The sequence below is a fragment of the Delphinus delphis genome, chromosome 1 (genome assembly GCF_949987515.2).
Source record: "Delphinus delphis chromosome 1, mDelDel1.2, whole genome shotgun sequence".
Taxonomy (NCBI): domain Eukaryota; kingdom Metazoa; phylum Chordata; class Mammalia; order Artiodactyla; family Delphinidae; genus Delphinus; species Delphinus delphis.
Window position 1 is genome coordinate 151,131,337 of NC_082683.1, and position 13,130 is coordinate 151,144,466.

Consider the following 13,130-nt stretch of genomic DNA (forward strand, 5'->3'; position numbering starts at 1 on the left):
ATTAAGACTTCAGAAATGGGCAAAGGTAGAAATAAGTATAATAACTGTTCTTTACCTGGGGTTTTCCTCCAATTTGAATTTCTTTAGTAGGGGAAACGGTTCATTATGAAAACTATATTTAAGAAAAAGAGTTACCCATCATTCTATTACTGAGATATAACTATTTTCATTTCTCTAGGTTTTCTTTTAGGCAAGTTCTCTTTAAGTATAAAGCTTATTGTATAGCGCTTCATAACTCACAAAGCACTTACTAGCTCACAAAGCATTTGTCTATTAGATGTACGCAAATATGTATTTTTACATAGTTTTAATTGGTATTTTGCCTTTCACTTTATTTCATACATATTTTACCAGTTTGCTACATCTTCATATTTATTTTTAATAATTACATTTTATCTTGTCAAGGTAAGATCTCATAACTTTACTCAGTCATTTCCCTATTATTAGGAATTTAGAGTTTAGGCTTTTTCACTATTTTAAATATGCTTGGGCTGGGAGAGTTGATGAGGTAGTAGATAGGAATTACAGAAAAGAGCAGAGAGTCAGCCTTTTGATATCATAGCAACAGCCAATGTACTATTCATATTTTTAAACAGGAACAAGGTTCTCGTGTGTCCCATGAAATCTGCTCCTGTCATGTTGACCCTTTCAGATTCCAAACATGTTGTTCTGCCCGTAGACGATGACTCCGATTTGAACGTGGTTGCATCTTTTGATAGGCGAGGAGAATATATCTATACAGGAAATGCAAAAGGCAAGGTAAGCGTAGAAGCTTAGAAGCTGGTGAAATATGCATCAGTCATCCTGTACATTGGCTCATTTCATGTTTGCTTGTTCTTTCTTTGAAATTTCTTTTACCCCTTGACTAAGCATGCCTCCTGCCTGTGGTAAATATAGCCTATTTTTCTCTCATGCCTTAATAATTTCTGTTCTTTGGATTTAGAGCAGTCAGAGGTAATTTGACCTAGAGAAGGATGGGGGGGCCTTTACTGGATGCTAGTAATGAAAGGCCATTACTAAATTATAAAATTTAAAAATCATATCATCAATGGAGTACTGATGATAAAATGTCTGATATCTTGGTCTGCAAATATTGTATAATTTAGGCTAGCTTAATGTATTGTTTTGTGTACTAAGAAGTTGGATTTGATGAGCTTTAGGGTCCTTTTCAAGCTTATTAGAGTTTGAGTTCCAGTGCACTTTGATTTTTTTTTTTTTTTTTTTGACTGGGACGTGTGGGCTAGTACAGTTTCATGGCTGCTTTAGAGAGTGGCAGGTTTTTTTTTTTTATTGTGGTAAAATGCACTTAACGAAATTTACCGTCTTAACCATTCTTAAGTGTACAGTTCAGTGGTGTAAAGTACATTCACATTGTCGTGCAGTCATCACCATCGTTTATCTCCAGAGCTCTTTTCATCTTGCACTCACCTTGTACTTACTAAATAATAACTTGCTATTTCCTACTCCCTTTCACCCCTTAGAAACCATCATTCTACTTTCTATCTTTATGAATTTGGCTATTCTAGTACCTGTATAAGTGGACTCATCCAGTATTTGGTTTTTTTGTGATGGGCTTACTTCCCTTAGCATAATGTCCTTAAGATTCATTCATGTTGTAGCATGTGTCAGAATTTCCTTTCTTTTCAAGTTTGAATAATATTCCATTGTATGTATGTGTCACATTTTATCTGTTGATGGATACTTGGGTTGCTTCTACTTTTTGACTCTGGATAATGTTAAACATTATCTTCTAACAATAGGTTAAGACAGTGTCCTTTAATTGAAGAGGTAAAAGGCAATAGCAGTTGATCAAGTTGAATACATGGGAATAGAGATATTTATATTAATATTTTCACCCAGTCTTTGCCCAGCTTCAGAAACAGAAGTCAAATCTAATTACTGTAAGTTATCAGAATACTTATTATTTTTCTCTTTTAAACTTTAGATCTTGGTCCTAAAAACAGATTCTCAGGATCTTGTTGCTTCCTTCAGAGTAACAACTGGAACAAGCAATACCACAGCCATTAAGTCAATAGAGTTTGCTCGGAAGGGCAGGTAAGTGAGACCTGTCTTTTTAGAGACAGTTTTAAAAGTGAGTAGAATGCAAAAATACATTGAGATTCACAGTTTTTGTGTATATTATACTTTTTTTTTTTTTTAAGTTTACTTAGAAAATAGTTATAGAAACTGTCACTATCTGGTTCTTAAGTTTATAAGATTTACTGCTTTGAGCCAGCAGTCACATCTTATTGGGAGGTTAACAGGCAGTTCCTTTACAGAAAAGATGTCTGAGTGGTCTGTGCATAGAACCAAAATGTCTGGCATATGGTAAACACTGGGTAAAAGTGAGCTGTTATATTATAATCAGAATTGATATCACAAATTCACATAGTAACTGAATATGCACTTTACTTACATAAAACCTATTTATTTTACCCTTTTAATTTCAGATGTTTTTCTGATAAGTTTGATTACCCAGCTAGAAGTAGATTTATGTATCAACAGAAACAACAAGAAAATAGGTTGTCAGTAAGAGAAGTAACAGTCATCCTATTTTGTATGGGAACCACCATACATACTTAGAGGACATTCATGTTCAAATTCTCTTGAAGCAAGAGACAATGAAGTCTGTAAGAAGGTGGTAAAATAACTTGTGTTTTAGACAGGTTTCCAACACTCAGTGTTATCACAGTAAAAAATTGGGCAATCCAGAATGATATATTTAGTTTATTAACTCATTAAGAATATACTATATATAAAGCAGGCCAGAGGAATGAAGTATTTATATATATTTAACTGTAAGCTTGTGAATTCGGGAAACTGGTTTCAATTTAGAGGTTTTGGATTTTAGTCAAATACTGCTGATTAGTTTGTGCATCTAGGGTTCAGGGATTACACAGGAAGGGAAGTAAAGCATTTTCTCACTTCACGCTATATTTTGGCTTGGAAGGTGACAAGTAGATATATCAGTAGTCTAGTCTATTACTTAGATTTTCACTCAGTCTCTCCCTGATTTGTTAGTTGTCTTATGGTACTGTTCTAAGTAACTGGTAGCCATGGAAAATGTTAACAGGAACAGATTCTGACCTCTGGTGTTGATATTTTTTTATCTTTTCTGTAGTTGCTTTTTAATTAACACAGCAGATCGAATAATTAGAGTTTATGATGGCAGAGAAATCTTAACCTGTGGAAGAGATGGAGAGCCTGAACCCATGCAGAAACTGCAGGACTTGGTGAATAGGTATGTATCACAACCTAGAAGAATATGTGCTAATTCATGGCCTGGGGTCAGGTTCTGGTTCTATTTGGGTACTTTCTTTGTCCTTTAGGACCCCATGGAAGAAATGTTGTTTCTCTGGGGATGGGGAATACATAGTCGCAGGGTCAGCCCGGCAGCATGCCCTGTACATCTGGGAGAAGAGTATTGGTAACCTGGTGAAGATTCTCCATGGGACAAGAGGAGAACTCCTCTTGGATGTAGCTGTGAGTAGGATGAGAGGTTGCTGTTGTTACTTATGTAATACAGAAAATCTTGGATTCATCCTTAGAATTGATTTTTCTTTGCTTCATTAAAATTTAGTGGCATCCTGTTCGACCCATCATAGCATCCATTTCTAGTGGAGTGGTATCTATCTGGGCACAAAATCAAGTAGTAAGTATTTTTCTGGTTTAACTGCTTTGAAGCTAGATACCCTTTCCTTTTATCAAAGAACTTTACAAATAGTAAGCCCAAAATTACCTTATATACTTTCTTTTCCATATGATTCTTCTAATTAAATAGTTCAGTGCATCTAGTTTTGCTTTATTTTAATGGTAAGGTCTTGGTCCAAAGTCAATTTACCAGCTCTGTTTTCAGGGAGAAAAATCTAGTGTACTTCCTGGTACGTTTTTCTGTTGCTCATCTGAGATAGAGTTTTCTTGTGCTTTTCTTATTTTCAGTTCAGTTAGCTTCTGTTTTACATCTTGGTTTTATTTTGAACACCTTTAATTATATTTGTAATCAGTGTACTCAGAAGAAAACTTAACATTTTACCTCAGAATTACATCTTAAAAAGATTAAAGAAGGCTGTTATTTATGAAAGAACTACAGTTAATACCATGGAATGTTTAAGATAGGAAATGCCTTAAGGTAATAAAACTGTAGACACCTAATTTTTATTATCTGCCAAATTTGATCTCAGAATTTTGAGTCTTGTTCATGGTCAGTCCTTTTATTTATATCATTAATGTCTAGGTTACAGACCGCTGCTTTCTCACACAGTTAAGTAGTATGTTTTGTCTGTGGCATAGGAAAATTGGAGTGCATTTGCGCCAGACTTCAAAGAATTGGATGAAAATGTAGAATATGAAGAAAGGGAATCAGAGTTTGATATTGAAGATGAAGATAAGAGTGAGCCTGAACAGACAGGTAATATTTCTCAATTGCAGGTAGTATTTCCCAAAGGAAAAATGATTGTTTTACTCAGTACTCATTCTTAATTTGTGTTGAAGATTCATTTCAGCACTTAGTCTAATTTTTTTTCCTAAGCTTACACAGTTTTGACAGTGTTTTTAGAATATTTATTTGTAAGGCATTGACTCAGGGTTTACATGGGCGTTCCTAGGGCTCAAGCAGCTCTCTTAACGTTTCACTTTGTATTTCCTGACTAATTGCAGATGATTAAATGAGGATTTGCATGGGGCACCTAACAAAGCCACCCACACACGCTGGGTGCTCAGCTGCTGTTTGCGTATTGTCACTCCTTTGTCAGTAAGATGAAGGTAAAGAGCATGGGCTCTGGAGTCAGACCGCCTTGGGCAGAATACTTATTCTTTAAACCTGAACTTCCTTTTCTGTAAAATAAGGATAACAATAGCACCTGCCTTTTAGGGTTGTGGGGAATAAATGAGATAATTCATGTAAAGGGCTCACTATAGTGTCTAGGCCATAATGAGCATTCAGATGTTCTCTTCTATTATGATTATGATCGTGATCATTGTTATTTTTATCTCTTGGCTTCTGAACTTCTAGATAGGAAGTTACTTGAGAATAAAGATTTCATTTTATAGCCCCATCGTTGTCTAAACACAGGGCTTTGCATCTGGCAGGGGTTTGTGTGTATGAATGCTTAATGTGCCCAGTTGGCACTGTCAGCTTGAGTAATTAATGCCACGGGTCATTGACTGCTGGGCCACTTGATGATGTCAGGAATCGGGGAATTGGGATTGAAATTAGTTCTCTCCAGCTTGAAAGTGCTGGTCCTCACTTTTGTGATATTAGATAACTTACATGCCTCCTGTGCCTTAGAAAGACCGTCAGGGCTGCAGTATATTCTGGATTGTATTCGTGTTATTGGACTGTGTTGTACGAAGCCTTCCCAAACTTCCGCAGAAGTTCTTTCTCCTTCCCATCTCCTTGGCACATTGCACAAACCTTTACTGCAGCACTTACTGTGCTACAGTAACAGGAACAGATTCTGGAACTGAAATTATCTGTGTGTATGTGTCTCCCCAGTTAGACTTCTAAAATTTTTACTGAAGAACCGTTCCCAACTTCCTGGGGCATTGCTCTATTCCCAGTGCCTAGCGTGTGGTGGAAATTCAGTAAATATTTGCAGAACGACTAAGTAAAACAAACTGTTTGGTTTTCCTCCTTTGTTTCTCCTGGATTTCAGTTTATGAAAACCATAAGCTATATGTAAAAAGCAGTTTTCTACTTCTTCTCACACCTCTGCTGTGTTTTTGTCCTGCAGGGGCTGATGCTGCAGAGGATGAGGAAGTGGATGTCACCAGTGTGGACCCTATTGCCGCCTTCTGTAGCAGGTGAGCTGCCGCTGAAGGCTGGGCCTGGGGTGCTCCTCCTCCTCAGTCTCTGGTTGTGCTGCTCAGTTCCCCGGCTCTTCCTTCAGGCCCATCTGCCTTTGACCTCAGAGATAACTCCTTTGGTGCGCAAGAAATCCCTTCCCTTCTCCCTTGATAGAAAAATCTTAAGGAAGTGAAATAATTTGTTTATGCCGTTTATTTTTACTACTGATTTTATTAATTGTGTTGTCTGATTTCCTTTTTTAAAAGTTTATTTATTTATTTTTGGCTGCGTTGGGTCTTCGTTGCTGCGCGCGGGCTTTCTCTAGTGGCAGCGAGCAGGGGCTACTCTTTGTTGTGGTGCGCGGGCTTCTCGCTGCGGTGGCTTCTCTTGTTGTGGAGCACGGGCTCTAGGTGCATGGGCTTCAGTAGTTGTGGCACGTGGGCTTCAGTAGTTGTGGCTCGCGAGCTTTAGAGCACAGGCTCAGTAGTTGTGGCGCATGGGCTTAGTTGCTCTGCGGCATGTGGGATCTTCCCGGACCAGTGCTCGAACCTGTGTCCCCTGCATTGGTAGGCGGATTCTTAACCACTGTACCACCAGGGAAGCCCCTGTCTGATTTCTTTTTATTTGTCTTGGCTTTCTTGAAATTTTAGATCCATACATGTTGCTTATGGTTAGATGATTCTGCCCTAGAGGAAGGGTTCACGGTTTAAGCAACTTTCTCCTCTTTTTTCCTATCCCTTTTCTGATCCTGTTCCAAATAGTGATGAAGAGCTGGAAGATTCAAAGGCTCTATTATATTTACCCATTGCCCCTGAGGTAGAAGACCCAGAAGAAAATCCTTATGGCCCCCCACCGGATGCAGTCCAAACCTCCTTGATGGACGAAGGGGCTAGTTCAGAGAAGAAGAGGCAGTCTTCAACAGATGGGTCCCAGCCACCTAAGAAGAAACCCAAAACAACCAATATTGAACTGCAAGGAGTACCAAATGATGGTAAGAGCCACATTTTCTCTCCCTCGCCTGACAGAGGCCACTCTCTAGCACAATCTGGTAATTTCCTGTTTGGGTGATTTTCCCTTAAAGGAATTTTCCCATGAGTCTTTTTTATAGTGCTTTACAACTTTGTAATAATTTCATCTGCTTCACGTCTCTTTTAAAATGGGGAGATTCTGCCCTCAGTACTTTGCCTCAGATGACATACTTTAAGTCTGACATCTGGCTCAGTTTGTTTAAATACCCTACCTCTCCCCCAAGATTCTCATTAGGTAGTAAAGTACCAGTCAGACTTGGACAACCTTAATTCTTCCTACCTACTTTTACAGTCTGACTCTAGAAGCCTTCTTAATTACATGGTTGAGTCTGGCCTGTTGCGTACCAAAGCCCATTCCCTTTCTGCTCTCACATGCCAGTGTGCACATGTGCATTCCTGTTGTGGCTTGTGTGATAAAGTGTCAGTGTGTCTTTGAGCTACCTTTTCCATTTAGAGCTGCTGTGGCTTCGTATGAATCACATAGGCCATGTGGCCAAGGAACTATTTCTCATTTAATAGCCACACTTCTGTAGTTTATAATTAATAAACAAAACAAACTTTTCTTCTTGTATTAGTGGACCTGAGATGCAAGAGCAGAATTCTTTGCTCATGGATAGGTGGCATGGCACATACTCAGTTGGGGTGATGTGTGGATTTCTTTCTTTGCCTATCTGTCCTTTTACAGAAGTCCATCCACTACTGGGTGTGAAGGGGGATGGCAAATCCAAGAAGAAGCAAGCAGGCCGGCCTAAAGGATCAAAAGGTAAAGAGAAAGATTCTCCATTTAAACCGAAACTCTACAAAGGGGACAGAGGTTTACCTCTGGAAGGATCAGCGAAGGGTAAAGTGCAGGCGGAGCTCAGCCAGCCCTTGACAGGTAAGGACACATTGGGAGCACTGTCTGGCTTGCTTCGTGGCCTTGCTTTGTACAGCCCCTGACTCCGTTTAACTGCAGCATTTTTTCCTTCCTTCCCTCCTTTTCCCCAGTGGCAGATATTCTCTGAGTTTTAAACTACTGCTGAGGGCAGGCTAAACCAGATTTGGCTTAATTCAGTGGCTCTTAACCTTGGGTCTATAACCAGGTTTCAGGGGATCTCCATTCCCTTGGTCTTATGCAAAATATTTTATGAATAATTTTTGGGGGAAGATGCCTGTACATTTCACTGGATTCCTGTAGGAATCTGTGACCTGAAAAAGGGTAAGAACCCCTGGTTTAATTCATTTTTTTAATCTGTGTTTGCTCCTAGGTTTTTTGTTTTGTCTCAAATGAAAGATCCAAACAGATAACCAGAAATATGAACTTCTTTATACAGCCCTTGACCATTTAACTGTAGCATCTTTTTTCTCTCTCTTCAAATTGTTCAAATCCCAGAGGTGGTGTTTTTCTCTCTTTCAGTAGTCTAGAAGCAGTGATGGAGTTGTTTGTAGTACCATCATGTTAAGGAAGAAGATGAGGTGTTTTGTTTTTTCAAACAGGAGATTACCAAAAAGACAAACTTTGTAGCTTCTTAACACCTAAGCCTCTTGAAACTTACTGTTTTCTCACTTCTATATAATTGAGGGATTTTTATTGGAGGATGGAGAACAGTTTCAATTTCCAGTCAAATACTTGTGAATCTAGGCTAAATGGTCTTTTGTTTGGAAAATAGTAAGCAAACTCAAGTTCATTTCTGCTCAAATATTGTTGGGCTTTGGAAACTTTTTGTTTTGTTTTATATTTAGGCACTGCTTTAGTTAATACATTACTCTCAGTTTTCTGTGGCTAGGTCAGTAGATTCAGAGGCAGGACTAACAAAATATCAGTGTTTGTGTTTAGGGTTTTTTTTTCCCCACTTTAAAATTTTAATTGTGTTAATCCAAATGTGATGATATGCAAAACAGAGTTCCTTAAGCCAGTTAATCATTGTGAACATGAATTCTCTTCTGCAGAGAAGCTGAAACAGACTCAATTAGTCATCATTTTGAGTATTCCCCCTCAAGTTCACTAGATTTAGACTTTCATAGTCCAACACCATACCATTGGAGCACTAGCATTTTTTTTCCCAGCAACAATATTTATGGTACTCCACCGATAATCAGTTACCATCTCCACATTCAGTCCACTTAGGGCCATGTCTGTATATTTTTAAAAATAGCCTGGAAGAGTTATATGGACATTGCCAGCAAAGATTGCATGTCAGTAATTGACTAATGTAAATAAAATCCATCCTTCCATAACCCACTTCTTGCATAAGCAGATGCCACTATAGAAGAAACAATTTGAAGTTCAAATAGATTTCCCTGGCCCCAAGAGCTGAAATGCTTCAGGGTGATTTCAAATGTAGGCAAACATATTGAATTAATTGAAATACTCTAAGACATACTTTCCCAGCATCTTCAGAATCTATCTGTAAGTAATCATTCGCTTTTTAATACTAAGTGTATGGCAAATAAACCATTTGAAGTTTTTAAAAACTAAAATTTTCTCTCTATAATACAGTGATTTCAACTTTTAATTATAGCTGATATGATCACTAACAGTTACTAAATATTTTTGACATTTCTCAAATTGGGTTTTTGTCAAAGGTACCATGAAGTACTGTTACATTTTACAGCTTAGAGTATAACAGCAGTGGTATTTTTTAGCTATGCTTCAAAAACATGTAAATGAGATGTTAGAAAGTTTGCTTAGAAAGTTTACTTAGCCGTAAAGGAATGGGCCTTTTTATTCCCTGAAGTTTTCAAAATACTGCATTGAAATTTTGATCTGTGTGTGAAATACATAGTGTTTGTACATGTCAGCATTTCAAAACTCCTTCTAGCAAGACTGGATATCATTATCAATGGCCTATTAGAAGTTTATTCCCACTCACTCAGCTGACAAGGTTAAAAAAGGTACCGACCTCGTTAAAGGCTAGAACCTGTGTCTTGAAACAGCAGGGTGCTTCAGACTGGATTTTTATTTTCTTCATTATTGTTATCAGGGACTTGAGTTGGTCAGCCTTAAATGGAGGCAGTTATTTTAACGGCTTCACCCTTTGAAAGGACTAGAGGAGACTTTTACATAACAAGGCCAGGGTGATGATACGCTTTCTGACACCACACAGACAAAACAACTGTCTAGATTACTGCAAACATTTCACCAACTTCTCATGATTATCTGCATCGCATACTTCCCCGTGTAACCTCTACTTCCTTCTTCCCATCTTCTTCTTCTCTTGCCTTGGTTCCTTGGCCTTTTCCTGAATGGAAATCTCCAAAACTGAAATGGCCAGATCAAACTCCCGAGTGTGCTGAGGAGCAGGATCATTAAGAAACCTCAAAAAAGGCATTGTGGTTTAGTCCTGACACTTCCTCAGAAGGGCTTTTAGCCACTAGCTGCAGTGTGGTTTGGGTCTTTATGAAGGCTGTGAGTCTGGGGGAGAGTGCTGAAACTGAGTATCATATAGCGCGCCATTAGAAGTCTCAGTTTCAGGACAACCTGTCATACCTTTTGTGTGGGTTTCTTCGGGCGAGGGTGGTGCTTCATCCAATACCATTTTCAGCTTGGAGGGCCCAGAGCAGGCAGAGGCTGGCTGACACATGCTGTTCATTTTCACATAGCTCCCCCAGGCCTCTGAGGTAATAAAAACTTTATGTCTCACGTTCTTCCACACCTTGGAGAGTTTCAGTAAAAAGCAGCATGCTGTCACTGTGGATTTTCCACCAGATATTAAGAAATGAATCCTGATCCTCAGTGGCTGAGGCTGAACCATCTTGAAAGATTAGTTCAGTCTGATGGGTGTATTTATAGATCCAGTGCTTTGTGGACCTCCCCGCAAATGCCCTGCTTTTGCATTAGAGCCAAGTCATTTGAAGGCAGATTGTAGGTGTAGGCTACTGCTCAAGTTAGATAAATGCCAGCTGTTTGTTAATATCTGCAATTCATCAGTTACTGAAGAAACTGTTCAGTAAGCCCTGATAGGCCTGACAAAGCTGCTATAGTCTGTTGCATGTTGCAACAGGATATTATGCATTTCAGGCGACAGTTGGAAGACACATAGACCGCCAATAGAAGTAATCTAGCCATCTGGAATCTGAGACTGTAGAAAATTCTTCCCTATCAAACAGCTCATCAGTATTGAACAGTACCAGTGGACTCACATCCACGAAGACACACTTTCTGTGATGAGGGAGGACCCATCAGTGAAGCTTAAGGGTAACCCTGAGCCGGGGACTTTTCAGAAAGTCCAGATCGACATAGCACCATCTATCAGATTCCCCCTGGTTACCTTATTAGATACTCTGCAGAGGACAGTCCTCAGGATCGAAACTTGAGATGTGAGCAGAGCCACCAGTGTCCCGGTTGCCCTGTGACCGCTCAAAGATTGCCCTAGAAGTAGGGCTCCTTGGCAGTAAACACCCTCGGTAGCAAGTGTGACAAAGTTGTGGTCTGTCACATATGTGGTCTAAAGGCCTTGTGGGTTGGTGGGCATGAAGGGAATGGTCTGTTGAGGCCAAACTGAGCAGAGGTGCCACTTCTGGGGGCCGACAGGCCTCGCGCTGATTTCCCTGCCTTTGGCTGCACCACTGCCCTCCTGGTGCTGGCCCCCCACCCTGGGCCTCTGAACTATGTTCTGTTCACTTGCTGAATCTGATTGTTTTAAATGATTGGTAGGGGCTTCCCCCCCCCCCCCCCCGCGCCCTTTTTGAAAAATGATCAGTCTCTCAAAGACTAATTTATGAATTCCTGCTAAAATCATATTTTTAGATGGCTAGTTGGGTATTCTCATTCTGTGTGGTCTTATTAGCTGACTAAGGTAATGTTTGAAAATTAAGTGTTTTCTTAAGCCACCCTGGCTTGGCTGCTTTGGGGAGGTACCAATAACAGCTGTTTACCATTAGCTGAATTTTTCTTAATTTTATATTACTGGAGATTTCTGTCATGTTGCGGGTAAATAATACTTGGGGCAGATTTTTAAGTAGCCTGGAGATCTTCTGCTTTGTTGCTGTTGCTGTGTATCTTATCTTGCTCACAGACTTGCTTGCTCTGGTATTGGTTTGTTGCCTGATGCCTCAACAAGCTTTGTTTTTGGTCTGTTCACAGGAAAGAGAGCGATTAAAGAAAAAACATTAACTGACCTCAGATAATCAGTATAATGATGTAGCTCATTAGTCATCTTGAGTGCCCATTATTAATGCAAGCCACTTTTTCCTCTCATGAGTTAGGCTTAAAATGTCAATGTTGTCTTTTTTTAAACTGTTAAACTAGATTGGTTAGGGTACCTGTGGAAACAGTCAGAGAAGCTAGCCTTAAAGTGTTAAAGGCCTGTTACTGAGCCCTGTGGAGTAGATTCTTTTATCTCACGATTTTTAAAAAAATCAATTCAAGAAGTTAATTATTATATTTTATGTTGAAAGATCTGAAAAACAGATGCTTAAATATACTTTTTATCTTACTGAACTATATAAAGTTTAAATTTGATTTTTAACATGTAGCATCCAGGAGAGTTTGTATCTCATAATTTCAGTCTCTTCTCAGGCAAATTGGAATTTATTTTTATTGCCAGTTTTCATCTGTGCTTGAACTTATTTAAAATCAGGTTAAAAGCAAGGTTTATAAATGGGTACTTTTTTTTTTTTTTTTTTTTTTACAACTTGGGCAATTATTTTTAACTATTTTACCTTCAAGTGGAATGTTCTTCCCCATTCCAGATGACACTGGGAGGACTTTCTTCACCTTGATCTCTTTTTACACTTCCTAGTTAATATTTCACAGCAACCCATTTAAGGATGTCCCTCAGAGATTGAACAGCTTCTATGGAGTAATCAGGGAAGTGTTCATTTGATTTTACTATTTAGGATTTTATTTATTGATCAGTTGTTGGCGCATAGAAATGCCAACAGTAGTTTTCATTAACATTTCACCATATTTGGGATTCTGAGGAGCTGAGAGTATCATTTAAGGAACAAGGGTGTTTGGAAAAGGGTTTGTTGCTCACCTTTAATCATTTAGTGGCGAATTAGTTTAGTATATGAAAGATTGAAAGAGGCAGTAGTACCCTAGAATTTCCTTTCCTCTACTTAACTGCACTTTTTGGAATGTGAAGCATTGTATGTTAACACCTTGGAGAATGGTTAGAAGCTTGGAAAATGTGTAGAAGTCTGATCATTTTGCCTTTTTTTCTCCCTTTGGGGCAGTGCTGAGAAAAGTACTGAGGGAGGGTGGGGTTTGGATTATTTGTTGCTTCAGTAAAGAGTAATTGGGAGTTGGAGTTGGTTTTAACTTAAAGGGGGGAAGTTCTTAGCCCATGTGTGCTTGTAATGCATCGTCCAGCATCTGTATTTGTGTTCTTGAA

General features: G+C 38.9%; 1 protein-coding gene and 1 pseudogene across 1 annotated transcript in view; one reads left to right on the forward strand and one right to left on the reverse strand.

Moving 5' to 3' along the window:
• The window catches only part of RBBP5 (RB binding protein 5, histone lysine methyltransferase complex subunit), a 36,423-nt gene that overhangs the window by 20,838 nt on the left and 2,455 nt on the right, over window positions 1-13,130 (forward strand). Inside the window, exons 5-13 of the mRNA XM_059996092.1 lie at window positions 597-759; window positions 1,946-2,055; window positions 3,122-3,241; window positions 3,330-3,483; window positions 3,581-3,652; window positions 4,291-4,408; window positions 5,733-5,802; window positions 6,547-6,776; window positions 7,499-7,690. Coding sequence (XP_059852075.1) covers window positions 597-759; window positions 1,946-2,055; window positions 3,122-3,241; window positions 3,330-3,483; window positions 3,581-3,652; window positions 4,291-4,408; window positions 5,733-5,802; window positions 6,547-6,776; window positions 7,499-7,690 — 1,229 coding nt within the window. The remainder of the gene's footprint in view (window positions 1-596; window positions 760-1,945; window positions 2,056-3,121; window positions 3,242-3,329; window positions 3,484-3,580; window positions 3,653-4,290; window positions 4,409-5,732; window positions 5,803-6,546; window positions 6,777-7,498; window positions 7,691-13,130) is intronic.
• Window positions 8,691-11,718, reverse strand: LOC138414075 (glycogenin-2 pseudogene; annotated as a pseudogene).